The sequence below is a fragment of the Silene latifolia genome, chromosome 2, assembly GCF_048544455.1.
Source record: "Silene latifolia isolate original U9 population chromosome 2, ASM4854445v1, whole genome shotgun sequence".
In the NCBI taxonomy this organism is placed as follows: domain Eukaryota; kingdom Viridiplantae; phylum Streptophyta; class Magnoliopsida; order Caryophyllales; family Caryophyllaceae; genus Silene; species Silene latifolia.
In genome coordinates, this window is record NC_133527.1 from 14,377,252 (window position 1) to 14,404,439 (window position 27,188).

The 27,188-nt window shown below is 37.3% G+C and overlaps 2 protein-coding genes across 2 annotated transcripts; one reads left to right on the forward strand and one right to left on the reverse strand.

Annotated features, from left to right (window-relative positions):
* Positions 1-3,760: 3,760 nt before the first annotated feature.
* On the forward strand, positions 3,761-9,207 carry LOC141642332 (uncharacterized). Its single transcript, XM_074451111.1, has 16 exons — positions 3,761-3,867; positions 4,067-4,152; positions 6,106-6,197; positions 6,285-6,356; positions 6,455-6,493; positions 6,604-6,661; positions 6,753-6,798; positions 7,047-7,092; positions 7,198-7,259; positions 7,367-7,433; positions 7,514-7,606; positions 7,781-7,819; positions 7,959-7,998; positions 8,100-8,145; positions 8,388-8,433; positions 8,556-9,207. The coding sequence occupies exons 1-16, from the start codon at positions 3,857-3,859 to the stop codon at positions 9,105-9,107; spliced, it is 1,395 nt and encodes a 464-aa protein (XP_074307212.1). The 5' UTR covers positions 3,761-3,856; the 3' UTR covers positions 9,108-9,207.
* Positions 9,208-20,682: 11,475 nt separating this feature from the next.
* Positions 20,683-21,237, reverse strand: LOC141634494 (uncharacterized). The gene has a single exon (XM_074446648.1). The coding sequence runs from the start codon at positions 21,235-21,237 to the stop codon at positions 20,683-20,685; it is 555 nt and encodes a 184-aa protein (XP_074302749.1).
* Between the last annotated feature and the right edge of the window lie 5,951 nt (positions 21,238-27,188).

The window sequence follows — 27,188 nt, forward strand, 5'->3', positions numbered from 1 at the left end:
TCTATTATTTATACATAATATATTCATCACACCTACATTATTTTTCAATGTGGGACATATAACTTACTAAAAAGTACATATCTTTTATATCAAAAAATTTTGGGTTAATACCTAAATTTCAAGGATGCCTCCTATTTATATTTATAGAATCACCCTACCGTATACTATTATTTCAATGTGAGATACATAATTTAATTATTTAGACGTAGTATGTTCATCATGCCTACATTATTTTTCAATGTGAAAGATATAACATACCAAGAAATACATGTCTCTTCTTAAAAAAGCTACTATTGTATACATATTATTTTTCTTTGAAGATAAAACCACTTAAACTCGATCATTAGATAGGGATCTCTACATCGTACATATAACGACTCTTAACGCTCTATTACTGAATTCAGAAGACAACCATCAGTAAAATCTGTAGTTTTGTACTGTGTCAGGAGATTACCATTAGTAAAACCTTTAGTTTTGTATTTTTTGATTTTCTTGTTCATGTTCTTAACTCTTTCCCGGGTAGTTCCCTGCAACGATTTCCACTTTATTTTTTATATCATATCGTAGATAATGATAAAAAATCTTAAGAGCTCTTTAAAACAATATTTATGAGACTCAAAATTTTTTGGGTGGATACATAAGTTCCAAATATGCCTCCTATTTATAATCATATGATCACATCACCTTATACTAATCTTTCGATGTGGGACAATTCTACTATTTATATGTAGTATATTCACCACTCCTACTTATTTTCCAATGTGGGACAAAACATACTAAAAAGTACACAATTTTACGTATTAAGAAGTGCACCATCTTTAATATGTGCAAATAATATGAAATTTATACTCTAATGATAGCATTTTTTTCCACAAAGCTAATTATATTATTTTCATAATTTTTTTAACGATATTTTTTTGCCAAATGAAATGTAAAAGTTTGATATAAAAATTGGAAATATCACTTGTATATAATTTAGGAAATATACATATTATAATAATTAAAAGATTTTCCACTTTATTTTTTACATCAAAAATTATACTTTCCTAAATTGATTTTTGATGATGTGGACGCTCTCAGATCGCTCGAAAAAACTCTCTTTTATAAAGATATATAGATATATAGATTAGTGTAATGTATTAGCTAAGTTAGTTAAATGTACTTGAAAAAAATTGAACAAAATATTTTATTTATTTATGGTAAATATTATCTGTACCTATAGTTACATTTTATGTATCTCCAAAATACATAACGCCTTTTTTTAACGATTTTTTAATCGAAAAAATATGTTTTTAAAAATGTAAAATATTTTAAATTAATATTTAAATCATAGTCAATGTTCACATTAGTTATATTGACATAATTATTATAATAAAGTTTTTTTAATAATTATTTTGTTACTAAATATTATAAAAGTATAAAATTTGCTTTTTAGTTGTGATTTTTTTAAGTAATAAAAAAAAGTAATTTTTTAACTATTTTTTCAAATATAACATATAAATATTATTATTTTAATAAAATTCTTGATTTATCTCCGAGCCAACAAGTCGATCTGTTCGAGTAGGGTCTCAACCCTAAAATAACGGGTCATTTCGAGTTTGAGTCAAAAGGGTCGTCAGGTCGAAAGTTTCGGGTCTTGATCCTTGAAAAACGGGTCGGATCGGGTCGAGTCGGAATTTGACAGATCGAATTAAATCTATAATATAGGTCCATATAATACTTATTTAAGTCTAATATTTCATACGGGTATTAGACTAATATTATTTTAGTATAATATTTCTTATATATTTAAATATAGAACTCTAATACATTTAGATGATAAACTAATATAAAATTTAATATGATAAAATTAAGCAAGAAAAAAATTTAAACAAATATTTGATAAATTTATTTAAATATATAAGCCTGATAAAATTTGTGTAACTCAATAAATAGTGAAAATAATTGTAGCAATAGTTAATGTAGTAAATATGAAAGTAATCACAGATTTGAGTGGTAAGAGTAACAATGATAAATGCTAGAATAGTGAAAGTCATAGTAGAAAGAATGATAACAGTGAAATTAATAATTTAATAGTATTAAATGTGGGCGTAGTGAAAAAAATGATCGCGGGAGTAGTGAAACAAATGTTATATAAGTAAGAGTAGGAACAAGTAACAACGTACAAAGTATGAAAAACTAGCTAACAATTTGATTTAAGAAAATATTTTATTTATTTAATACTCCGTATATAAGTTTGATAAAATGAATGATAATAGTGAATTTAACTATAAGAATAGCGGAAATAGTCAAAGATACAACAATAAGCGAAGTAGTAGTGAACGGAATAGTATTAACAAGGGAGATGTCGTGGAAGTAATAATATCAACAGCGGGAGAATAAGTGAATGTGTCTCATAATTTGTTGATAAATTTTTCATCTCATCGTAATTTCAAGTTATAGCATAGAACAATATATTATAAATCGTATATATATGTGTTAAAAAAGTCTAACGCAATTATGATTTATAAAAAATAAAATTTAAATGGTAAATATAGGTAGCCCGGTGAGGCCAGGCAACAAACTTAGTTAATAATTATTATAAGTAAATAAAATATTTTGTTTAATTTTTTTGTAGTATATTTAATTAACTCAGAAAATACATTACATTGAATATAAACTAAAAGTATATATTTAATAGTTATTATAGATAATTATTATTTTAACTCAAATTTTACACATATTATAACAAAAGATCTACAAATTTAACAAAGAGATGAATGTGTCACAATGGTAATAACAAGTGGATATGCATCAAGAGGTTAAGGGTTCAGGACTCTTCAACAACATTTTTGAGTTTAGACTTGATAATTTAATTAGAGTAACTTAACAAGTTAACCACACATCTAAAATTACTAACCTAACCCTACACTAACCAATAGATATTAACCCTAGTTTGCCACGTGTCGTGATGTCATTGGTTGTATATGAGTTTTTTCATAGCTTTTTTGGAAAAAAAAAGTCTCTTTTATATATATACATTGATTTAAATAAAGTAATATCGTGTTAATTTATGTTAATTGAAATACTCACTCCGTCTTATACGCATGTTTAAAATATGTTTCTGGTCAATAGGTAGGAAAGTATTACGTACTGCGTATCCCAACTACACCCATCAGTAGTTAACAAATCCGCAACCACCATACTTGGATCATGAGCTCCTCTAGCCGTGATAATCTTGCGTGAAAAAGAACCTGCATCCCAAGGGTCGTTCCAAACATTGGTACTCAGGGTCTCAGGCCATTACCAATTCTACGATGCATATCCAGCATTAACACATCCCTCGCTTCAATAATCCCTCGCCAAGTATAACTTGGATTCGATCCAAGTTTGCTGACATGAACGACCTGTGGGGAAAATACTTACCCCCAAAAACACGCACCATAAAACAATTTCGTTCCGTAATCATATGTACAACGAAGTACTTAAAAATGAAAATTTAATAGTTTGGTCCGAGATCAAACCAAGCCGAAAAATACTGATTTGGTCCAGTCCAAAATCGAAATTTTCAGATTTAGATTTTGATCCACCGTCATACTTTTCGGTTTTCGACCCATCCCAGTTCAATTCAGTCCGATTTTAGGTGGATGCTCACCCGACCCTGGCCCCCTACGGACACCCGTGAGAAATCGAGAAAACGCAAAATTATTTCCCCGTTAACATTTTGTTAACCGCCTAACTGAGCAACTCTATAAAATTCCCTCCAACAACAAACTCAGCTCACAATATCAAAATTTTTCACTCTCTCTCTAAAACAAATTAACACCACATCAAATCGCTCACGCCATTTCTTCGAATTTCTTCTTCTACTACTATAATGCCGGAAATGTACGCACTCACTCTTAATTAATCCAATCGCCGTCTTTTTCAACAATTATTTCAACTTACTCAGCTTTTCAAACAATTTTACCTGATTTTTGTATGCGTTTTTTCGAAATAATCACCGCGTTTTTATCGGAAAATTTTCATCACGTTTTGTCGTATTCGTAATCGATCATGTGAATGATTTTTGTGTGTTTTAACGCAGACCTGAAGAACAGAGCCAGGAAATGCAGCTAGTTCAGAGAGAGCAACTTGAAGATGACGAGGACTTGTTCAAGACGATCGATAAGCGTATTTTTCTAAATCTCACTTCGTATCGTTTAATTTGAAGTTGCTGATATTTTTGAGCTTGAAATTCTGTTGCTTAGTTGCGTAATTTGTTGAATTATGAACTTACTGATTTTCTCAGAGCTTTAAATGCTTGATTTTCATGTTACTGATATTCTTAGAGCTTGAATTCTGTTGTTTAGTTGCTTAATTTGTTTGATTTTGTTATTTAAGTTCAATACCGCGAATTTTAGTCCACAAATTCATCTGACGTTTATTTCTTTTGTATCGTTATTGTGTATACATGTAATTTAAGGAAGTTTTATATTGAGTAAATGTTACGGAATACTTAATTATTTTCCTGCTATAATGTCTCGTGCTGTAAGTTTTGTGATATAGTCAAGTTTCTGAGATAAATTCATTAATATCGCAAAATTCCTAATCGAAATTCTGTTCGATACGTAGGAATTCGTTTATTTGTTTTAGGCGTTACTCTTTTCTGTAAACTTGACGTTATCTCAGTCGATTGATTGTGTTATAAAGAGGTTTGATCTGCTAGTTTTATGCATGTGCATTTCGCCTCTTGAATGTCATCAAGTCATTCCGCGTACTATTAGCATTTGACAGGTGAAATCGATTTAATCTGATTGCATATTGCTACAAATTTACAAACTCAGCTTCAAATTTTGAAGTTGTCCTGCATTTCTTTTTGTGCTATAGGTGATTAATGTTCATGATCTATATTTTGTCGCTTATGAATGAGTTGCGGTCTGATATTGAGAGTTTGATATTTAGAATCTATGCCGGTTGCTGTAAATTTTATCATTCGTTTCCACTAGCTGAAGAAGAACTTGATGCGGCTTTCAAAGAGGCTAAAGAGCTTAATTTGAAATTGCTGATATTTTTGAGCTTGAATTTTGTTGCTTAGTCGCGTAATTTGTTGAATTTTGAACTTACTGATTTTCTCGGAGCTTTAAATGCTTGATTTTCATGTTATTGATGTTCTTAGAGCTCGAATTCTGTTGTTTAGTTGCTTAATTTGTTTTGATTTTGTTATTTAAGTTCAATACCGCGAATTTTAATCCACAAATTCATCTGACGTCTATTTCTTTTGTATGTTATTGTGTATACATGTAATTTAAGGAAGTTTTATATTGAGTAAATGTTACGGAATACTTAATTGTTTTTCTGCTATAATGTCTCGTGCTGTAAGTTTTGTGATATACTCAAGTTTCTGAGATAAATTCAGTAATATCGCAAAATTTCATACTCTGAATTCTGTTAGCAAATACGTAGGATTTCGTATATTTGTTTTAGGCGTTATTATTTTCTTTGAAATTGACGTTATCTCAGTTGATTGATTGTGTTATAAAGAGGTTTGATCTGCTAGTTTTACGCATGTGCATTTCGTCTCTTGAATGTCATCAAGTCATTCCGCGTATTATTAGCGCTTGACAGGTGAAATCGATTTAATCTGACTGCATATTGTTATAAATTTACAAGAACGAAACTCAGCTTCAAATTTTGAAGTTGTCTTGCATTTCTTTTTGTGCTATAGGTGATTAATGTTCATGATCTATATTTTGTCGCTTATGAATGAGTTGCGGTCTGATATTGAGAGTTTGATATTTAGAATTTGAAATTCTAGAGTTCCGTTTTTCTGTATTGCAGCTGCATAAGCGATAATCGCACTAAGTTTAATTAATAGCAATGACTGACTCGAAAATTTAATCTGTAGCTTCTGCTTCTGCCTTTAGTAGTTCGGCATTTTATTAAGTCGTTTTGTGTCACAATCTATTTAATCGTTGTGTCTAAAGCTTGCATGTTTGCGTTTGGAACTCGGAACTTCAAAGATTATAATTCTCTGTGTGTTTATTGGATTGCGATTAAAATGTATACTCCATATAATTATTTATGAAACTTCTGGTATTGTCATCTAACTAACTCTCCACCTTTTAATCATTGCAACATTTTAAGTGATCACTCACGGAATCAATGCCGGTGATGTCAAGAAGCTTCAAGATGCTGGCATTTACACATGCAATGGCCTGTTGATGCACACAAAGAAGGTTACGCAGCATTCTAACTAGCATTATACTTGTTTTTTTTCTGTCTTTCCTCGGTATGTTTTGTGTGTCTTACAATCGCATGTTTAGAGTCTTACTGGAATCAAAGGACTATCAGAGGCCAAAGTTGACAAAATCTGTGAAGCAGTTGAGAAAATAGTGGTTAGTAGCCAACTGTTACGGATTTCATTTAATATTTGCTGTCACTGACTCTCATAGTGTTGAACTAATTCTGCTTACACTGATCTACTTTATATCAGAATTACGGTTACATTACTGGAAGCGATGCATTACTCAAGGTCAGATACTGTTTTCTACTTCCTCTAACATTCTGATTCCAAAAGCATGAGTTAAACTATGTTTTCTCAATTGTCACACTAACAACCACTGTAATCGTCATTTGTAACAGAGAAAGTCAGTCGTCCGCATTACCACTGGAAGCCAGGCATTGGATGAGCTATTGGCAGGTAAATTCCTTTTCGGAAATTCTAGTGTTATAAATACAACTACACTACTGAAAGCAAAATTTTGATGAAGGGTTGTTTTCTGGAATTAAAGGTGGAATTGAAACTTCAGCAATAACTGAGACATTTGGAGAGTTTCGGTGAGAAACTATAAGATTTATCTACTGAATCATCGTTTTCTTTATCTGATCTTTTATGTGAGTGCTGTGGACATCAAACAGATCTTTGCTCAGTTCATAATCAAAGCTATGCTTGCTGCATTTTTTCCATGCTTGTGTTCGACATTAGCAAAATACAAGTTTTTGCTTTGACATGTAATACAACTATACGAGTCTCATGGCTAATTTATTTGCACTTCTAACACCGTGCATCATCATAATTGGCTCAGATCTGGGAAAACACAGCTAGCTCATACTTTATGCGTCACCACTCAGGTAAACCTTCTGACTTAAGTGGAAATCCAGATGCACATATTAGATCTGTAGTCTGTACACTGTTCTATCATTTTACTTATGCTCCGTAATAATCCTGATTTGCAGCTCCCAACAAGCATGAAAGGAGGAAACGGAAAGGTCGCCTACATAGATACTGAAGGAACCTTGTATCCACACCCTATATACGTATTTTGCTTGGTTTTACGACAGCAAGCATTTTTGTACATGATGTGCCTTTAGCTGTGTTTCTCCTTTACCTTACTTTTACTACCAGCCGACCTGACCGCATAGTGCCTATTGCTGAAAGGTTTGGTATGGATCCTGCAGCTGTTCTGGACAATGTAAATGGGAACTGTCTCTTACTCTAAAGATTAAGCAATACCTCGAGATCATTTCACTGACTATTGCCTCCTCCTTTCAGATCATCTATGCTCGTGCATATACTTATGAGCATCAGCACAACCTTCTTCTTGGCCTGGCAGCAAAAATGGCTGAGGAACCCTTTCGACTGCTGGTGAGTTACTGCCGATGCTGAACACCTGGAATTAATCAGTCATGAGCTTATAAAATGACTTCATTCTCATTGGAATCAAAGTGCAGTCAACTTTTATCATTTCAGTTATTTTCGATTTACTATGATCAGTCTCTTTCAATTGGTTATGCTTATATTATTGATCTATGATATCAGGATTTTTGTGACATTACTGCTAGTCGTGCTGTACTCAAGGTAAGATTCTGTCTCCTTCAATTATGATTTCCTGATTTTGAGTAAAATTAAATAATTACAGTTGTCTGTACTCAATAAAAAAAATTAACAGTTGTCTTGCTCCATGGTTTCATATCAGTGTATTTGTCTTTTGCAACAGTGTACCACTGGATGTAAAGCATTGGATGAGCTAATAGGTGGTAAGTTTTCTTTATAACAGTTAATTCCGCTTCTAAAGTGTATTTACACTTATTAAGGGAATGTAGAATTTGAGGGATTGTTATTTTTTGTAATATAAAAGGCGGAATCATGACCTCTGCAACTACTGTGACATTCGGAAAGTCAAGGTGAGAATCACAAGAACTATCTCTTATTTTTTTCGATTTGTCTATGGATATCTGAACTGATTTTGATTGGTTTTTGGTACACTAATGCTTTGCTGACAGTATTTTGACGTCGTCTGTGCTTTACTGTGTATCTATGCTCAACTGTTGCAATATGCAATATCTTCTTTAATGTGATATATCGCTCAAGTTTAATGTTTGATCGATTTGCAACATGATGCATCATCGAATGAAATTTGGTGCAGCTCTGGGAAGATAAAGCTAGCTGATACTTTGTGCGTCTTTACTCAGGTAAACCTTGTTTATATTGTCCATGTTAAACTAACTAATGCTTGTATTTGAGAAAAGGTGATGACATAGTACGTCTTATTTAATGGTTTCACAATAACATTGGCAATTTTCTTTTGCAACAGAATATCAATGGGAGACCTACTCAAACCATCTATAATCCAATTCCAATTAAGCGGGATGATAATCTTCGTATTGCTAGGAATCGACAAGAAACTGATAATACAGATACTGGCAATGTAGTACCTCAGGAAGATGCTAATGCTAATGCTAATGCTAATGCTAATGATGATGTTGCTGCTGCCGCTGATGATGATGACTACCAGCACCAACCCTTTGTTCATAGGGAACTCGATGTCGTACCAATAGTAGAATATCAAAATGGTGATTGGGAGAGTACCTATTTTGCGGAAAACGATTTGGGGGATCGACTAGGAGAAGTCGACCTTGATACTTGCGTTGATTGGGTAGATTTGGCAGAAAGGGTGCATGATGTCTATGAAGAGCAAACCGGAAATCAAAGAATTCATGGGGTGAATGCAGCAAACTGTTGGCCAGGAAAACTGGTACAGTATTGTGATGCCAGTGGTTATCCAATTTTTAATGATTGGTACTTTAACTTTGATGATACAAAAGAAGATCTCGACATCATCAAAATTAGGCCCGATGAGAATTGATCAGCGTATTTTGATTTTGATCAAACTGTCATGTTAAGAAACCTGAAACATCTGTCTGTATTTTTGATTTTGATCAAACTGTCATGTTAAGAAACCTGAAACATCTATCTGTCTTTTTGATTTTGATCAAACATTGAGATCAAATACTTAATTGTTTAATTGTTTTCGGTTGACTCTTTTCCTTTTGATTTGTAGTCTCATCCATTTTTCACCCAAATCTGCAATAATCTTGACTAAATTGTACAAATATCAAACTTCGCTTTAATTTAGGTTAAAAGTAACACAAAAATGTCAAATAAATCAAGATCAAATCCACCATGGTCTGAGATTCCACCGGAGATTCTACTCATAATCGGAGAATTAACCGGGTACCCCCGATTAAGGGATTGGACTTGTTGGAGAATCAGGTTACGTTTGTCAATCCCGGGTTTTTGCTACGCCTACTACCTGTTCGAGGAAATGTCACAAAGAAGGATGGTAGGGAGAATGAGTTTAGGTACTTTTGGCGGGAAAAATCTGAAAAAGGCGGTCGTTTGTAAGAACCCGTGTTGTGAATCTTGTGATGATGATTTGTTAGTCATGGTGTTGTGCTATACAGACAAGTTGATGGCTTTGAGGGTTAGAGACAGAAAATGGAAGGCGGTGTAGGATGGTAAAGTATCCAAGTGTCATGATGTTGTCAAGTTTAGAGATAAGATATATGGGATTGATCATCTCGGTGGAGCTTTTTTAATTATTTACGATTATGGAAATGGCGATGCTAATGTTGTATCGGTTGTTCCTAGTGTCGAGGATGGTGGTGAAAAACCGAAAAGATTGGTTACCCTAAGGCCATGGAGATCGTCTATTTCATTCTCGTCTGTTTCATTCTTAGTTTACAGGCTGAATGATGAATTGGGAGTGTGGGAGAGAATTAAGAGCATTGGGGATCGGATGTTTTTATTTGGTGTTGACTTGTCGTTTTGTGCTATGAGTCGTGATTTCCCGGGATTAGCCATGAGTTGCATTCGTTCACTGCCACAAAACTGTAGTTTCTTTAGTAAAGGTAGTTTTTCATAGCGTAATTATGAAGACGAAGATGATGGTGATGGTCTTCTGTTTGGAAATAACAATATAGAGGGGACTGCAGGTGTGAACATTGGGCAGTATTACCTAAATGCTAGACGTGCCACCGGAATCCTGGAGCGTTTTCATCTACTTCTGTGGCTCAGTTTCAAAAGTTTATCCGGGTGCTTATACGTTCACTGTAGTCAAATCGTAAAACCCGGGTTTCAAAACCACTGTATGCCTGGTATTTTTTCAAACCGGTGTTAAGTTAAATCAGAATGTCGTATGCCATAAGTCCATTGCCAAACTCTGTTCAGTATATAGAACTTTATGTTGTTTTAATTGCGGTAACAGGAAAAACCAGATTCGAAAATAAGCGAAGGAGAGTAGAAAGATAGAACCGTAAACGTAGTGCCGTGGTAGGATGCCACTGCCTTGAAAACTATTTGCCGCACGACCGTGGTGGCGATCGGCTAGTGCCGGTAGTTCCCCAAGGATCACACTACAGCCTCCTCACTGTCACGCCCACTCGTGACAGAGAGACTTGGAACGAAATTAAGCAATACCCAGAAATTATATTAGAGAACAGAAGAGAAGAGAGGAAGAAGAGTGTTTTGGAATGTGTTTCAGAAGCTAAAAACGTGCCCCTAAACTACTGTTTCTCTTATTCTGTTTTGACACCAAAACAGAAGCAGCATAAAACACACACTCGGCCCAAAAAGGTAGGCATAGCCCGCCGCAGGCGATTCCCAAATCCCAAATCCCAAATCCCAAATCCGGATCCGGGCACGGGCACGGGCACGGCGCGCGCGCGCGAGCTGAATTAAGCACCTCGCAAGGCTTCCACAAAAGCCTCCCTTGACCCACTAGTGATAGTGAAAGGCAAGATGAGATATATAAACACATACATCTTTCATTTCCTCACCAATGTGGGACAATATGGAAAAATGACTTTGCTAAATAAAGCCCCTATTTCCAACAATCCCCCACTAGGGGCGCCAGAGACAAAGAAAAAGAATTCATGGGTAAAGGAAGGATTGGATACTTAGGTATCAATATCTTTCGATTTGAATTGACACTTTAGTGAAATGAGGAAACAACTTACTTACAGCGAGAGAATATCTTGCGATTTGAATTCCTAGCTGAGCTTCGGTCGATACCCCCCACAACACATATCATACCTTGATTAAGATCGTTCGCGAAAGTGCAACGCGCTCTTTTAGAGTTATGCGTTTACCTCGGTACTAATAGATGTGATCAAAAGACTTCTCATAGTCTAATGATTTGTTACACCTACGTAGGTGACTCAAGTGCTTCTCAATAGCACTTCTCACATGAGTCATTAAGGACCTAAGTCCAACCTGGTGTATGCTCCATCAAGTGCGTCTCAAAGCACCACCATAAAGGCTATGAATCATATAACGCCATAGGAATAGAAGCTTTAGACCTAGTCAAGTCTCACTCTTGACCTAAGGACTTAAGCCCCATTCCCCTCGACGTATCAACGACTAGTCTCCTAGCCAGCCCTTTAGTAAAGGGATCAGCAAGATTGTTTTCGGACTTCACATAGTCCAAAGCAATCACTCCGTTGTCTTGGAGTTGTCTAACTGCAGCGTGCCTTATTCGAATGTGTCTGTTCTTCGAATTGTAGACACTATTCTTTGCAACACCAATAGCAGCCTGCGAGTCACAGTGCAGGGAGACCGGTGTCAACCGTCCGCCCCATACTGGTATATCAGCTAAAAGGTTTCTCAACCATTCGCCTCTTGTCCCGCCAACTCAAGAGCTATGAACTCGATTCCATGGTAGAGCGTGCGATACAAGTCTGTTTAGAGGACTTCCACGATATAGCACCTCCACCCATGGTAAAGACATAACCACTAGTAGAACAGATCTCATCGTTACCGCAACCTGATTCGCATCACAATATCCTTCTAACACAGCAGGAAATTTACTATAATGCAAACATAAGTCAACTGTTCCTTTTAGGTATTTTAGTAAACGACGAAGAGCATTCCAGTGTTCATTAATAGGGTTATGTGTATAACGACTCAGTCTACTAACTGCATAAGCAATATCTGGTCGAGTACAGTTCATTAAAAACATCACACTCCCTAGGATTTTAGCATACTCTTCTTGGGAAACACTCTTGCCCAAGTTTTTACACAAGTGTACACTAGGATCATAGGGTATTCTAGCAGGCACATCATCAAAGCAGTTAAACTTTTTCAACACTTTTTCAACATAATGAGATTGACTTAGACAGATTCCATTGGGATTTCGGATGACCTTAACTCCTAGGATAACATCAGCTTCTCCTAAGTCATTCATCTCAAATTGTGATGACAAAAAATCTTTGGTTCTAATTATGACCTCCAAATTATTACCAAGTATTAACATGTCATCAACATATAGGCATATAATTACACAATCAGATTCCATCTTTTTTGAATAAACACATGAATCAGAATTGTTAACCACGTAGCCATTACTTATTAAAGTGTTGTTAAATTTCTCATACCACTGTTTAGGTGCTTGTTTCAGTCCATAAAGTGACTTGTTCAGTTTACACACTTTACTCTCTTGACCCTCAATCACAAAACCTTCAGGTTGAGACATGTAGATCACTTCCCTTAGTTCACCATTCAAAAAGGCAGTTTTAACATCCATCTGATGTATAACAAGGTTATGAATAGCAGCTAAGGCGACAAGAGTCCTAATAGTCGAAATTTTGGTCACAGGAGAGTAAGTATCAAAATAATCAATACCCTTCTTTTGTGTAAAGCCTCTAACAACAAGTCTAGCTTTGAACCTCTCTATTGTACCGTCGGGTCTCATTTTCTTTTTAAAGATCCATTTACTTGTAATGGGTTTACTACCTTTAGGTAAATCAGTCAACTCCCAAGTCTGATTTGACACAATAGAGTCAAGTTCACTTTTAATAGCATCTTTCCAAAAATTAGCATCAATGGATTTCATTGCCTCACTATAGGTTTTTGGGTCATCTTCTATTAAAAAGGCTGAAACAAACTCATCACTAGCACAAACAGTGTATCCAAGTTCAGACAACATAGTTGTATCATAATCATCACCAAAGTTCTTTGGGCATCTAGGTCTTTTACTTCTTCTAGGTTCAACGAAAAAGAATAGAAGAGCTAGCTCTAGCATGTGAAGACAAATCAGGAGATGCAACAGATAAACTAGGAGATGGTACAACAATTTTCTGAAAAGGAAAAACATGCTCAAAAAATTCGGCATCTCTAGCCTCAGATATAGAACAGTCACTCAAAGACATAAATCTATAAGCAGAGCTATTTTGAGCATAACCTATAAACACACAATCATAGGTCTTAGGTCCAACGGTAGGTCTCCTAAAATCAGGTAAACCCACTTTAGCTAAACACCCCCATACCCTAAGGAAGCTCAGGTTAGGAGGGTAGCCCTTCCAAATCTCGTAGGGTGTCTTGTCAATTTTCTTATGAGGTACACGGTTAAGAATGTGACAAGCTGAAAGAATTGCTTCCCCCCCCCCCACATATCGTCAGATAGGCCAGAACTTAAAAGCATAACATTCATCATTTTTTTTAAGGTTCTATTTTTACGTTCAGCTACACCATTGGATTGGGGTAAGTAAGGTGGACTAGTCTCATGTATTAAACCGTTTATAAAGACAAAAGTCGGCTAGATAACTGGATTTATACTCACCACCTCTATCAGACCTTACCCTTTTTAATTTTTCTGTCAAGTTGGTTCTCAACTTCATTCTTAAAGTTTATAAAAGATTGTTCAGCTTCATCTTTAGTCTTAAGCAAATAGACACGGGTGTATCTAGAACAGTCATCTATAAACGTAACATAATAATTCTTGCCACCTCTACTTGCAACATTTTTGAAGTCAGCTAGGTCGGTGTGGATTAACTCAAGAAGACTCGTGTTCCTAGTAGTCACAGGTTTACTAGGCTTGTTTGTAAACTTAGCCTCAACACAGCTAGCACATTTAGAGAATTCTTGACTCGTCAAACTCGGAATTAAACTCATAGTTCTAAGTTTTTTAATATAATCCACATTCACATGACCTAACCTACCATGCCAAATATCAATAGACTCAGCGATATAAGCATAAGAAGATGCAATATTATTAATAGCAGAATCAGAGTTCAATACAAAAAGACCCCCCCAGACAGATAACCCTTGCCCACAAATTCCCCATTACGCGACATTACCACCTTGTCAGCCTCAAAAACAAGTTTCAAACCAGCTTTGTTTAGCAAGGCACGGACACAAGGTTTCGACGCAATGAGGGTACATATAAAACATTCGAGAGCAAGTGTTTTCCCGAGGTGAGTTTGAGAAAGATCTTGCCTTTGCCCGTGATCTTTGCAGATGAAGAATTACCCATGTAGACGCATTACCCATCAAAGAACTTCCTCGAACTCAAAGCAAATAAACCCCTATCAAAGACAGAGAGGTGTCTCGAAGCTCCAGATATCAAGACCCATTCAAAGCAACATTACCCACCAGATTAGCTTCCACAACCACAATTTGCAATAACATCATCATCACAAGCAACATTGGCCTCAGCAGATTTCTTCTCGAGCATTGGTAGGCTTTGTGCCCGGGTTTTCCGCAGACATAGCAGACAATAGGGCCCTTAGCAGCTTTTCAATCTTAGGAACCGGTTTGGTATGCTTCCCTGGACCATTCTTCTTAGCAGGACCCTGGTTCTTACCCTGACCAACCTTGGCCTTACCCTTACCCTTATATTTCAAAGATTAGACGGACCACCGGACTCAACCAAATTAGCTTTAACAAAGAAGAATAAAGTTATAAAACTTGATCACAGATTGACTAGCGGGAAGGTCTTTAAGGCGATTAGCCTCCTCGGTCCTCATATGTCCTATAAGTTCTTTAAGGGACGGGTCTTTCTTTTTGTGCTTAAGTTGGTTTCGGTAATCGGACCGGGGAGGGAGGGAATTTCTCTAGCAGAACATTAGCTACAAAGATATCGTCAAGTTTCATGCCCTCATTCACAACATCAACACATAAGTTTTCATAGACATGGACTTGATCCATGATGGGTTTCCGTCACCATCCGAAATCCCAACCATTTTCCCACAACATACTTCTTTTTCCCCGCATCATCAGCCCCATACTTAGTTTCTAAAGACTCCCAAATAAATTTAGCAGACTTATTCACAACAAATAAGTCAAAAAGGGTGTTTGTCATATTATTCAGAATATGCCACCTAGCAGTTTTGTTATCTTTCACAAATTTTGCAATATCCTCTTCATTGGACTTAACATCTTTAGAGGGAGGAGGGGTCTTCTCAGCATCAGTAGGGGTGATAGGTTTAGACGGGTCATTAAATAAGACGTAATCAATATCTAACTGCTCAAAATACATCAATAATTTCTGGGACCAGCGCTTATAATTATGACCATCTAGTGACTCCAATTTCGCCAATTCAGGAGCAATTTTCGAACTAACAGACATGGTTACAGCAACAACAAAAAAATAGTTTTCAAATTGTTGTTTTAATTGCGGTAACAGGAAAAACCAGATTCGAAAATAAGCGAAGGAGAGTAGAAAGATAGAACCGTAAACGTAGTGCCGTGGTAGGATGCCACTGCCTTGAAAACTATTTGCCCGCACGACCGTGGTGGCGATCGACTAGTGCGGTAGTTCCCCAAGGATCACACTACTGACCTCCTCACTGTCACGCCCACTCGTGACAGAGAGACTTGGAACGAAATTAAGCAATACCCAGAAATTATATTAGAGAACAGAAGAGAAGAGAGGAAGAAGAGTGTTTTGGAATGTGTTTCAGAAGCTAAAAATGTGCCCCTAAACTGCAGCAGTCAAGGCCTGAAGAACAGGAGCCTTTTGCTCACCCACTAACAGTCGGATTGACTGTTTCTCTTATTCTGTTTTGACACCAAAACAGAAGCAGCATAAAACACACACTCGGCCCAAAAAGGTAGGCATAGCCCGCCGCAGGCGATTGCCAAATCCCAAATCCCAAATCACGAATCCGGGCCGGGCTCGGGCACGGCGCGCGCGTGTGCGAGCTGAATTAAGCACCTCGCAAGGCTTCCACAAAAGCCTCCCTTGACCCACTAGTGATAGTGAAAGGCAAGATGAGATATATAAACATATACATCTTTCATTTCCTCACCAATGTGGGACAATATGGAAAAATGACTTTGCTAAAGAAAGCCCCTATTTCCAACACTTTATATAGGGTATCTAGCAAGCAACGTGTCGGTTCGTTCTGTTTTTTGTTTCAGGTTTGGGCAATAGACAATGCTGTATTTTAACTGTACCCGTCAACTCTACTATTAGCTCGTCGTATGAATAGGCATTTTAAGGGCAAGGGTGTGTCTATCGCGAAAGAACCATTGAGAAAAGGCAAGTTGAGGCATCAAATTTAACATCAAGTTTCCTTCAGGGCTTACTCAAGAGCAGTATTCAGGTAAGTGTCTCATAATGGCGGTATATAATACGCTCTTCAAACTTTGATTATAACTTACTGAGCTAAATGCTGCTGTTCAGAAGGCTTATATGATGAATCTAGTTTTATTGAATGGTCGACGATTGTCCAATAATGAGTGTACACATATTATTGTCACTGAGTTTTGTCAGTGACGACGATCTTAGATGTTAGACAATTACAAAATAAAGCAACGTAGACAACCGTGATTAGTATGCTAATAAAAATCAGTAGCTATGTAGTAACTGTAATCAGTAGTGGTGGCAACTCCTGTTCTATTGTGATGCATTGCACAAGCAGGAACTGCGGTAGGCCACCATTGGTGCTCGAGTCTGAGGAATTTTGACAAACAATAGTTAGGCAAACTATTTGAAGGCGTTATACATCTTCTTCGCATGTCACAGGAAACAAACTCTTCTTCGGACGCAAGATACATATAAATCAGCTTGTAATTGTACGGGTGTACCACAATTTGCTCCGGATAAATCTTGTTATTTGATAGAGTGTTAGAGGGCAATTCACCACTATTTGCTCCGGATAAATCTTTTCTTTATTTTTTCTTTCTGGTGCAACCCACTACTCCCCGATTACTGACCCAGCTATTAACTTATACGTTCTGGCCCCATGGCTATACTATAGGATTTTGACTGCCTAAGATGGTAGCGTAAGGCTGTCGATGTGTCTGCTAAATGGTAGGGACCAACTTTGTCAAGTAATTACCATGCTAGTCTAAGGTCAGGCGCACATTAACTATACGGAAATCCCATTAGTATCATGTTAGCGGTTAATCAAATTGGGGCTCCGCGCCCAGGAGGGCGAGGCACAACGACTAGTTATAAAAAAAAAAGTGACGGAACCATTACAATATCATAGCCCATCCATCAAACGAAATGGACTAGGACATCCAAAACTGCTTACCAGCCCAAAACAACCAACAAGAGAAAAAAAAAAAAAAAAGATAGAAAAACTATCTCATTACAATAGGACACTTTACTCTCTGTCTCTTCCTTCCACACCTTCATCTTCTACCCACCCCAACACAAAGAAAGGACCTTCGATCAAACCTCATATTCTGTTGGTGATGCGTGAAATCCAACTTTTATCCCCATTATTAGCATCATTAAGAGGATCTCCGATTAATCTGAGTCTAATTTCTTCAAAAATTTATTAAGTGGTATATCGTAGAAAATTGATTATAACTTATTGGTGCATGACAGGGCGAGTTTCATTGAATGAATGCGCTTCAGTTTGGATTTTGGAATGCGCTTCAGTCTTAGACGCGAGACAATTACTAAATAAAAGCAATGTAGACAAACATTGATTAATATGCGAATAATAATCACTTAAAACTTTAGCAATTGTCATTACTAGACTCTAGTTGTAGTGGTGGCTAGCGCCGAAACTGAGGTGGGCCACCATGGGTGCTCAAGTCTATGAAATGTCTTGCCATAATAAAGCAAACTTTTTGAAGACGTTATGCATCCTGTTCGCGTGTCGCACAAAACAACCTTTTTGCCGGGGATAAGATACAAATAAATCAGCTTGTGATTGTATGGGTGTATGTCAATGCTTTGGGCGAATATGTAGCATTCTAATCTCGAGTAATGGGGCAATTCGCCTTTGCACAAGCCTTGGAAAGTCGTTTCCCACACGAGAGGCTCTTGATTCAGGTCCAACTTCCACACTACCATCTCCAATGTAATAGTTGTCCCATCTTTTCTGTACCACAAGCCATTCTGAGGAGTATGCACGACTAACAATTGTCCCGAGGACTCTTTCAAATACCCAAAATCGGGTAGTGGTGGCATAACTCTCGCCTCATGGGTCATCTCACAAGAGGAGGCATTCACATCAAACGGGTTAAATGCCACCAAACATAAGTTACATAACCCACTTTTCAAGTAGATGATGCCATTACAAACAACAGTCTCGGTTTCCTCATTGACAAGCCTGAGTGGTCCAACCTCGTTGGGGACCCTAAGTTTAATTTCCTTCCGTTCACCAATCTCAGAACAATATACGACCAAATCGAATGTGTAATCCATACGAAGAGGACTAACCTTGACAACTCTAAACTTATTATAATGTTGAGCCTTGTTATAAGGTGGTTGGCATATGAAAGCAACATTTGTTATCGTCTCCCATTTATGCTTATCACTACTAGGGCATGGTGGAAGAGCAATCCATTGTTTGGTTAATAGATTGGTAATATAATAAACTCGGCCACGTCCTTTATAGATCTTGTAATCAGAGCATAACAACAAGTCCTTAAATGTCGCCCTTGTAGTGCAAGTATTACAAGGCAGATATTTTAGTGACACTTTTGTCGACCCAAATATGAATTCTGTGGTCAATGGTAGTTTCCAAGACTTTGTGGTTGTAATCAAGTTCCACCGTGGTTGATCATCTTCATGATCGAAACCCGAGGTTTTCTTCTTGTGGTCAACGAACTGGACCGAAAAGTTGGGGTCGGAGATTAAAGCACACCAACGCTTGTTCACAGGACTACATGCTAGTACGGTTGCACAATTGGGGAGTCTGAGTAGTATTTGAGTAAGCATATGGTCATCGAGATCGTCTATTCTTGTTCGATTAACCCCCATGGTTCATCTTTCGTGTTTTTTTAGGCCTGCCCATGATAGTGCTTTTTATCGCCCGAGTTTTACTAATGTCGCCCAAATTTAACATAATGTTTCCGATTTTAACCTTCGTTATCTCTATTTCTCTCTTATCACATAAGATCACAATTCACAACTATGTAATTTTTTCTCAGAATCAAAAGCCCTCTCGGAAACAAAAAATTTCGACTCATGAACATCGATTTACAAGAGGGAAACAACTAACAAGGCAAATAAATCGAATCGGAAACAACGAACAAGGCAAATAAATCGAATTTGATTTACTGACTTTATTTAATTTTCGAGAGTACAATATGATTAAAGACAACCACATTATTCATCATAAAAATCAACTAACAATCTAGCATAGTTCATTAGCCATCATCATCAATTTCAATCCATAATCAACCATAATCCATAGTTGTGATCCGTTATGAATAAGCAAGACCGTCGTGTGCTTGTGTGAAGCACACGAAAGTTAGGTGTTGTGATCATGTATCGCGCTCGAGGTGGCGATGGTGTTCTCGTGTATGTCGCACGAACAGACTGCCGTCTGATCGTGTAGGACGTACGAGGTACCCATGGCGTGATCGTCAGCACGGCACGAACAAGCCCGGATGTGGTGATGAACTAACTGCCCAGATTCATGGAAGCCATTGGATTGATTAGTTTGTTGGGTATCTTTGGATTCATTATAAATGATTAGATTGTTCGTAGTCAAGGAAATCATTAGATTGATTCATCCTTTCTTCTGTTTTGACTAATAGTGATATTGATTGATCAATTGAGTAGTCATAGCAGCACCTAAGTAATTATTAGAAGTTTAACCCAGAATTTTCAGGCTATTATACAATAATTTCAATCAATTTACAATAAATATTGTATCAATTGATATAAATACCAACTACATCCCGTAAACTAATGACAGATTACCTTGAATTGTCGTTTAGATAAAAATAAATGAAGGATGACTTTGTTAAAGACTAAGATGTTAAATGTTAAATAACAGAAGATAAAGTGGGAGGTGAAATGAATTAAAGAAAATGAATTAATGAAAGGGTATTTTTGACCTTTACTCGGGCGGTATTAGCAATTTCAGGGCGATAAAAAGAAAAAGTGTTTTTTTTTTCACTAGGTCATTGTAAATTTGATTTAATTACCCTTTTATTTGTAGAGTAAAGTTGGGGGATCTCACAACTTACAATCTTTTTCCAAAAAGAACTCTAGTCTATTACGGTAAAATCAAATTAAATTAGGAAAATATTTATTATTTTGTTTTTATGGCAACTACCTTACTTACTACCCATAGTTTCCATGTTCCCTTTGATTTTTGGAGTCTTTACAGCATTTTTTTTAAAACCTTTTTATTCATAAATAGTCCATATTTTTTTTTTTTTTGAGGAAAACACCCCTACGGGTATTAATTCATTAATGATAAATCATAATCTGCCGCAGAATTCGCAACAGAAGGTAAAACAGACGGCCAAACAGTTTTGCCATACACCCTAGGTAACATATGAGCTAATGCATGAGCTACAGAGTTATTAATGCGACTAGTATGAGACCAAGCAACAGAATCAAAAGAACTGCAAAACGATAAAATGTCATCAATTAAAAGGGAAAACGGGCAGCGCCCTTTGCGCTTCTCCAAAAGCGCATCAACCACTTGAAGACAATCACTCTCCAAAGAAACCCGCCTATGTCCTCGTGCTTGAGCTTCTTGTAATCCATCCATAACCGCTATCGCCTCTGCAAAGCGTGGCTCCCACTCCACATCCCTCCTTATCGTGATACCCCACTTCACCTCTCCACGGTTGTCTCGACACACCGCCCCGGTGCTAACCCCTTCCCCATCCTTGACTCCTGCATCCACATTTATCTTAATTGTCCCTTCCGGTGCCGGTATCCAACCCACTGGCTCCCTCTCTTCAGTGCACTCCCTCCTTCCTCTCCTTCCACACCCGGCATACCCCATCATTCCAACCTCTTCCTGCACAATGTCCACTACACGCCTCACCACCTTTTCCGGGTCCACCCGCACCCCGTCGAAAGCCACCTTGTTCCTGTGCTCCCAGATAGCCTAACACCCGATCATGAACTTCCCGTATTCCTCCGCCATAAAGACTCTCCACCTTTCCTCAATCCATCCCCGCACATCTCCATCCTCTCCCCACGCAGCACCCTCCCCTTCCCAATCCAGTCCAATAGCATCCCACACCCATTTTGCGACACTACAGTCACGGAATAAATGTAAGGACGACTCAGAATGAGAATGACAAAAATAACAAAGAGAAGACTCACCTCTAGTTCGGGTTGCTATATTATCCATGGTTGCCAAGGCTCCGCTACACCCGTAACAATAAAGAGGTAATCTCTCATATTTGACATCAAAGTTTACCACCCTTCCTCCCCTCATCTTGATAGGCACTGTTGATTTCAAGGGTTCTCGGACGTCATGCAACACCCTTATTCGTATAGCTCTATCGATTTCACTAATAGGCCCAACATCCTTTGCAATATAGGTTCCAAGCGACGCCCCTATCTTCTGTAAATTCGACTCACTAGTCCGCCCTACAATTGGTAGGTCGTAGACCCGTGTCCAAATAGGGAAGAAGAAGAGAGGTACATCAGAAAGTTTACCTTCTCGGTTCGGCTCGTTGAAACACCATAGAAACTTGTCGAAGTGCCATGGTTGACCCTCCAAAACCCTAGCTTTATCTCGTTCCGTTCCAAATCGAACGACGAATATTTTCTCCTTGATATCGATCGCATTCCCTATCATTGGCTTTGAGGGATTCCACAACCTAATCATAGATTCAATCGTAGCCTTCGCATTAATTGATTTCGTTGCCCAAATTTTTCCTACCAGGAGCAATTGTTCGTTTCCACGACTCTCATCGAAGCCCTCCTCCCACTCAAAAACCCCTCCTTCATCAGATATGAACTCCCCCACCGGTTGTTTCCCTGCTCGAATTTGGTCTCGCATTGAACTACCAACCTGGCCCTGCATAGAAGAAAACAAAGCAAACAAAGAAAACAAGCAAAAGAAAACGAACTCACGATCGAAATCGTGAGTAGAGCCTCGAACTAGAGGATCGACGCTAAGAGAAAGATAGACGAAACCCTAGGAGACTCTAGGAGCATTGAACTATTTTAGGCAATTCATGTTCTATATTTAATAATCATTCATGATTGAATAGTCCTCCATATTTCATACAGTATAACAGTCGTTGAGCGAACTAATATTGTCGTCTTGTTTTTTTTTTTTTTTTTCCTTTTCGGTGTCAAATGAGTCATAAGGACAATACAATATAGGGGGTGGGAATTCAAATCTGAGACTTATTATGTAACTAGGTCCATTTCTAGACGATCAGGAAGGATGCACCTCTGGTGTACCAATTATCGTGCCCATGGTAAACGAAGTATGCGCTGGTGTCACTCTTGCTTATTTGATACTATCTTGCCATGTCGCGTGAGGTCGCTTTTATCTATTTTCGGCTCAGTTTGAGAAAGAGAAAATATCGAAGCAGTGCTTCTGTGTCCTCCCCTCGAACCAAGTTGATGCATATATTCATTTGTAGAGCGTAATTTCACTAATAGCTTCCGTGAAATATTAAACAAACATATTACGCGTAATTGAGTTGTCTCATCGCCTCAAGGTTAGCAATTTCAATTCAACTCCCCTCTTATGTGTAAACGAATCTGATTCCTGATGTTTGAAGCTAGTTTTATTGAATAGTCGACGATTGTGCACTAATAACAACAATAATATTGTCAGAGAGTCATATACGAGAGGGTGTTAGACTTGAGACAATTACAAAAATAAAGCATTGTAAACAACTGTGACTAATATACCATTAATAATCACTCTAACATTAGCAACTAGCTATCATCTCTAGACTTCAACTGTAGTGGTGGCTGTTAGACCATACTTGGTTGATGATGCCAATATTGCGGAGAGTCATATAAGAGACGGCTTTAGACGTGAGACAATTTAAAAAATAAAAGCATTGTAAACAACTGTACGTGACTAATATATATGTGAAATTGTGAATAATAATCACTCGAACTTTAGCAACTATCATCTCTAGACTTCAACTATAGTGGTGGCAAGTTCTGTTCTGCTGTGACGCGTTGCACAAGCGAAGGGACTAAGGTGGGCCACCATTGCTGCTCGAGTCCATGAAATATCAACTTTTTATTGTGAGGCAAACTTTTTGAAGACGTTATGCCTCCTGTTCCGGTGTTGCACAAAACCAACTTATTTTCGTGGGCAAGATAAATATAAATCAGCTTGTCATTGTATGGGTGTACCCTAATGTCAGTGGCGTAAATGTATCCTAATTTGGTAATATAGGGCAATTCAATACTATTCCAAGTGCCTTTGCACTGGCCTTGGAAAGTCGTCTCCCACAATAGTGGTACTTGATTCGGGTCCAACTTCGACACTACCATCTCCAATTCAATAGCATTTCCATCTTTTTTGTACAAGCAAGGTATGCCTTGTTGTCTCCCAGAAGTATGCATGACTAATATTTGTCCCGAGGATTCTTGCAAATGCCCAAAATTAGGAAGTGGTGGCATAACTCGAGCCTCAAGGGTCGTGTCACAAGTGTCATCCACATCAAACGGGTCCATTGCCACCAAACATAACCCAATTTTAAAGTAGATGATCCCATTACAAACAACATATTCGGGTTTTGTAGTACCCACCCCGAGTAGTCCAACCTCGTTGGGGACCCTAAGTTTAATTTCCTTCCATTCACCAATATCCGAACAATAAACGAACAAATCAAATGTGTCTAGAGACATACGTGGATTAAGAACCTCCACAACTCTAAATTTATAATCTTGAGTGTGGTTATAAGGTGGTTGGCATATCAAAGCAGTACTTTGTATCCTCGGCCATTGACAAGGACGTGGTGGCAGAGCAACCCATTGCTTGGTTAACGGATTGGTAATATAATAAACTCGGCGACCACTTTGATAGGTTGTCTTGCTAGAACATAACACCAAGTCTTTGAATGTGGCTCTTGTCTTGATAGAATTACCAGACAGGAATTCCAACGACAATTTTGGCGAACCAAATAAGAATTCTGTGATGAATGGTTTTTCCCAGAACTTCATGTTTGCAACGACTATTTTGATGGTTGCAATTAAAGACCACTGTTGCACGTCGTTCAAAAGGGCAGTGGTTTTATTCTTGTGGTTGGCGAAGTGGACCTGAAAGTTGGGGTCGAAGATTAAAGAACACCAACGCTTGTTCACCGCACTGCATACTAGTACCGTTGCACAATTAGGAAGTCTAAGTAGTATTTGAGTAAGCATATAGTCATCTAGATCTTCCATTGTTGTTGAATTACCGCCATGGTTAATCTTTGGTGTCTTTAGAAGCCTAACCATGGTAAATAATGTGAATCGTTGATGTAAAATTTGATTTAATTAGGTTTTTGGTTGAGTAAAGTTAGGAAAGTATTCACAAATACAATCCTATTCCAAAAACAAGTCTAGTCTATTAAGGTAGAGAATCAAATTAGATTTGGAAAATATTTCAAATTTGATTTAATTAGCATTTTGATTGAATAAAGTTAGGAAATTCAAGTGTGGGACTCGAATGTCCGGAATTTGTTAGGTGTATGTAGGAATTTTCCTGCTCAAATCACTATCTTATAAATTAGGCCTAATATTGCACCAAAAAAAATAAAAAAAAATTAGGCCTAATATGTTTTAGGTTAGTAGGTCTTGCTTAAGACGGTACTATCCGTCTTAATTAAGCTTAAGACAGGTCAATTATTTTCTAACGTTACTCTTATAAAAGGCTAATTAAATTAATCAAATCCACATTTTACCTAGTGCAAAAATCAAAGTCAGGACTCTAAAAAAAACAAAAGATGAATCAAACAACAATAGAAGATGTAGATGATCATATGGTAACTCAAATAATAGTTAGACTTCCCAATTGTGCAACCGTATTAACATGCAGTCCGCTGAACAAGCGTTGGTGTGATTTAATCTCCGAACCCAACTTTCGGGTCCAGTTTGCCAACCACAAGAAAAAAACCACCACCCTTTTAAAGAGCTCGGATTCCGACATTAATGATGATGAGCCACCATGGTCCTTCATTACAACCCAGGTGAAAACAATTGGACGACCGGACATCGACAAAGTCAATAATATAATCATATTGATGACAGAAGTCATATTTAGGTCACCAAAATTGTCATTGGACTTCCTGCCTTGCTATTCTTTCACTACCGCGGCTACATTCAAGGACTTGGTGTTATGCTTTAGTCATACACCCGATCAAGGAGGCGGCCGACTTTATTACATTGTCAATCCGTTAACCAAGCAATGGATTGGTCTACCACCTCGTCCTTGTCCTCGTCCATTAAAGCTAATAAAAAGTACTTCTTTGATATGTCAACCACCTTATAATAATCACGCTCGAGATTATAAGTTTAGAGTTGTGGAGTTTCGTTATCCAATTATTGATCATAGTCTAGAATCTCGAGACACATTTGATTTGGTCGTTTATTGTTCGGAGAATGGTGAATGGAAGGAAATTAAACTTAGGATACCGAAGGAGGCTGGACCACTCGGGGAGTTCAATGCAGAACCCGAGTCTATTGTTTGTAAAAGCATCATCTACTTTAAAAGTGGGTTACGTTTAGTGGCATTGGACCCGTTTGATGTGAACGTCTTCAAAAAGGTTGCCTAATTATGGGTGGAGATTTCATAGACTCGAGCACCAATGGTGGCCCACATCAGATCCTGCCTCATAGTACTACTCTCATAGAACTATCATTCTTCGATCTTGAGAAGAATCTCAGGGGGTATACCGTATACACATACATAGAAACTAGATAGGTAAACAAATTATATTTTAGTTAAATGTTTTTACTTAACGGGATTTATATTTTATAATGCTAAATGACCTCGTCTAAATGATAGTTTCAGCTCGTATAATGGGAACTAGTTTTAAACCCGTGCAAAATTGCACGGGTATGTATTTGGGCCTGTATTATTATTTTTGGATGTATTTTTTTTTTTGTATTTCTATTGTAATTATGTAGTTGGTTTAAATCAGCGATTAAATTGCACGGGTATATATTTGGGCCGGTAATAATGTTTTTGGATGCTTTTTTTTTGCATTTCTATTGTAATTATCTAGTTAGTCTAAATTAATTTCATTTATTCCGAATGTAAAATTATTTCATAGTATTTTTGCTAAGACGGAAATTGTCGCATGTTTGTATTTGCCGACGATTTGAAAAAATTAATTCTTTGCACACCAACGGGTCCCACCATAACTTGAATTTACAGAAAAAGGAAAAAAATTGTTCAAATAACGTGGCGCATCCTGCATTCAGTATTGTCTTCTGAATTAATAAAGATAAAATTTTTGGTCGTATATTAATTGATTAGCGCATATACGGGTGGTTAAATCGCTCCACTCCGATATTGGGCCTGCCCTTAAGGCTAATTTGACACACGCAAAAACCAACATGGAAACGATGGGTAGTTGCCATAAAAACAGATTAAAGAAAAACGATGGGTACTAGAATTGTATTCGTAATAAAATTTACGTTATTTACCTAGTGAAAAAAAAAAATCATGGCTAGGCCTCCAAAAACACCAAAGATTAACCATGGCAGTAATCGAACAAGAATGGACGATCTCGATGACAATATGCTAACTCAAATACTAGTTAGACTTCCCAATTGTAAAACGGTACTAGCATACATTTTATATTTCAGACACTAGAAAGAGAAAATTCTCCAAAAATAAAAAATCACTCGATTCTTTTGAATGCTTGATCCACAGAATGGTCTCCCGCCGGAGACTCATCAGTCGATCATCGTTCCCACGGTCGTCAATGACAGTATTGACAACATTCCCACAATTTTTCCATTACTTCCAAAGAA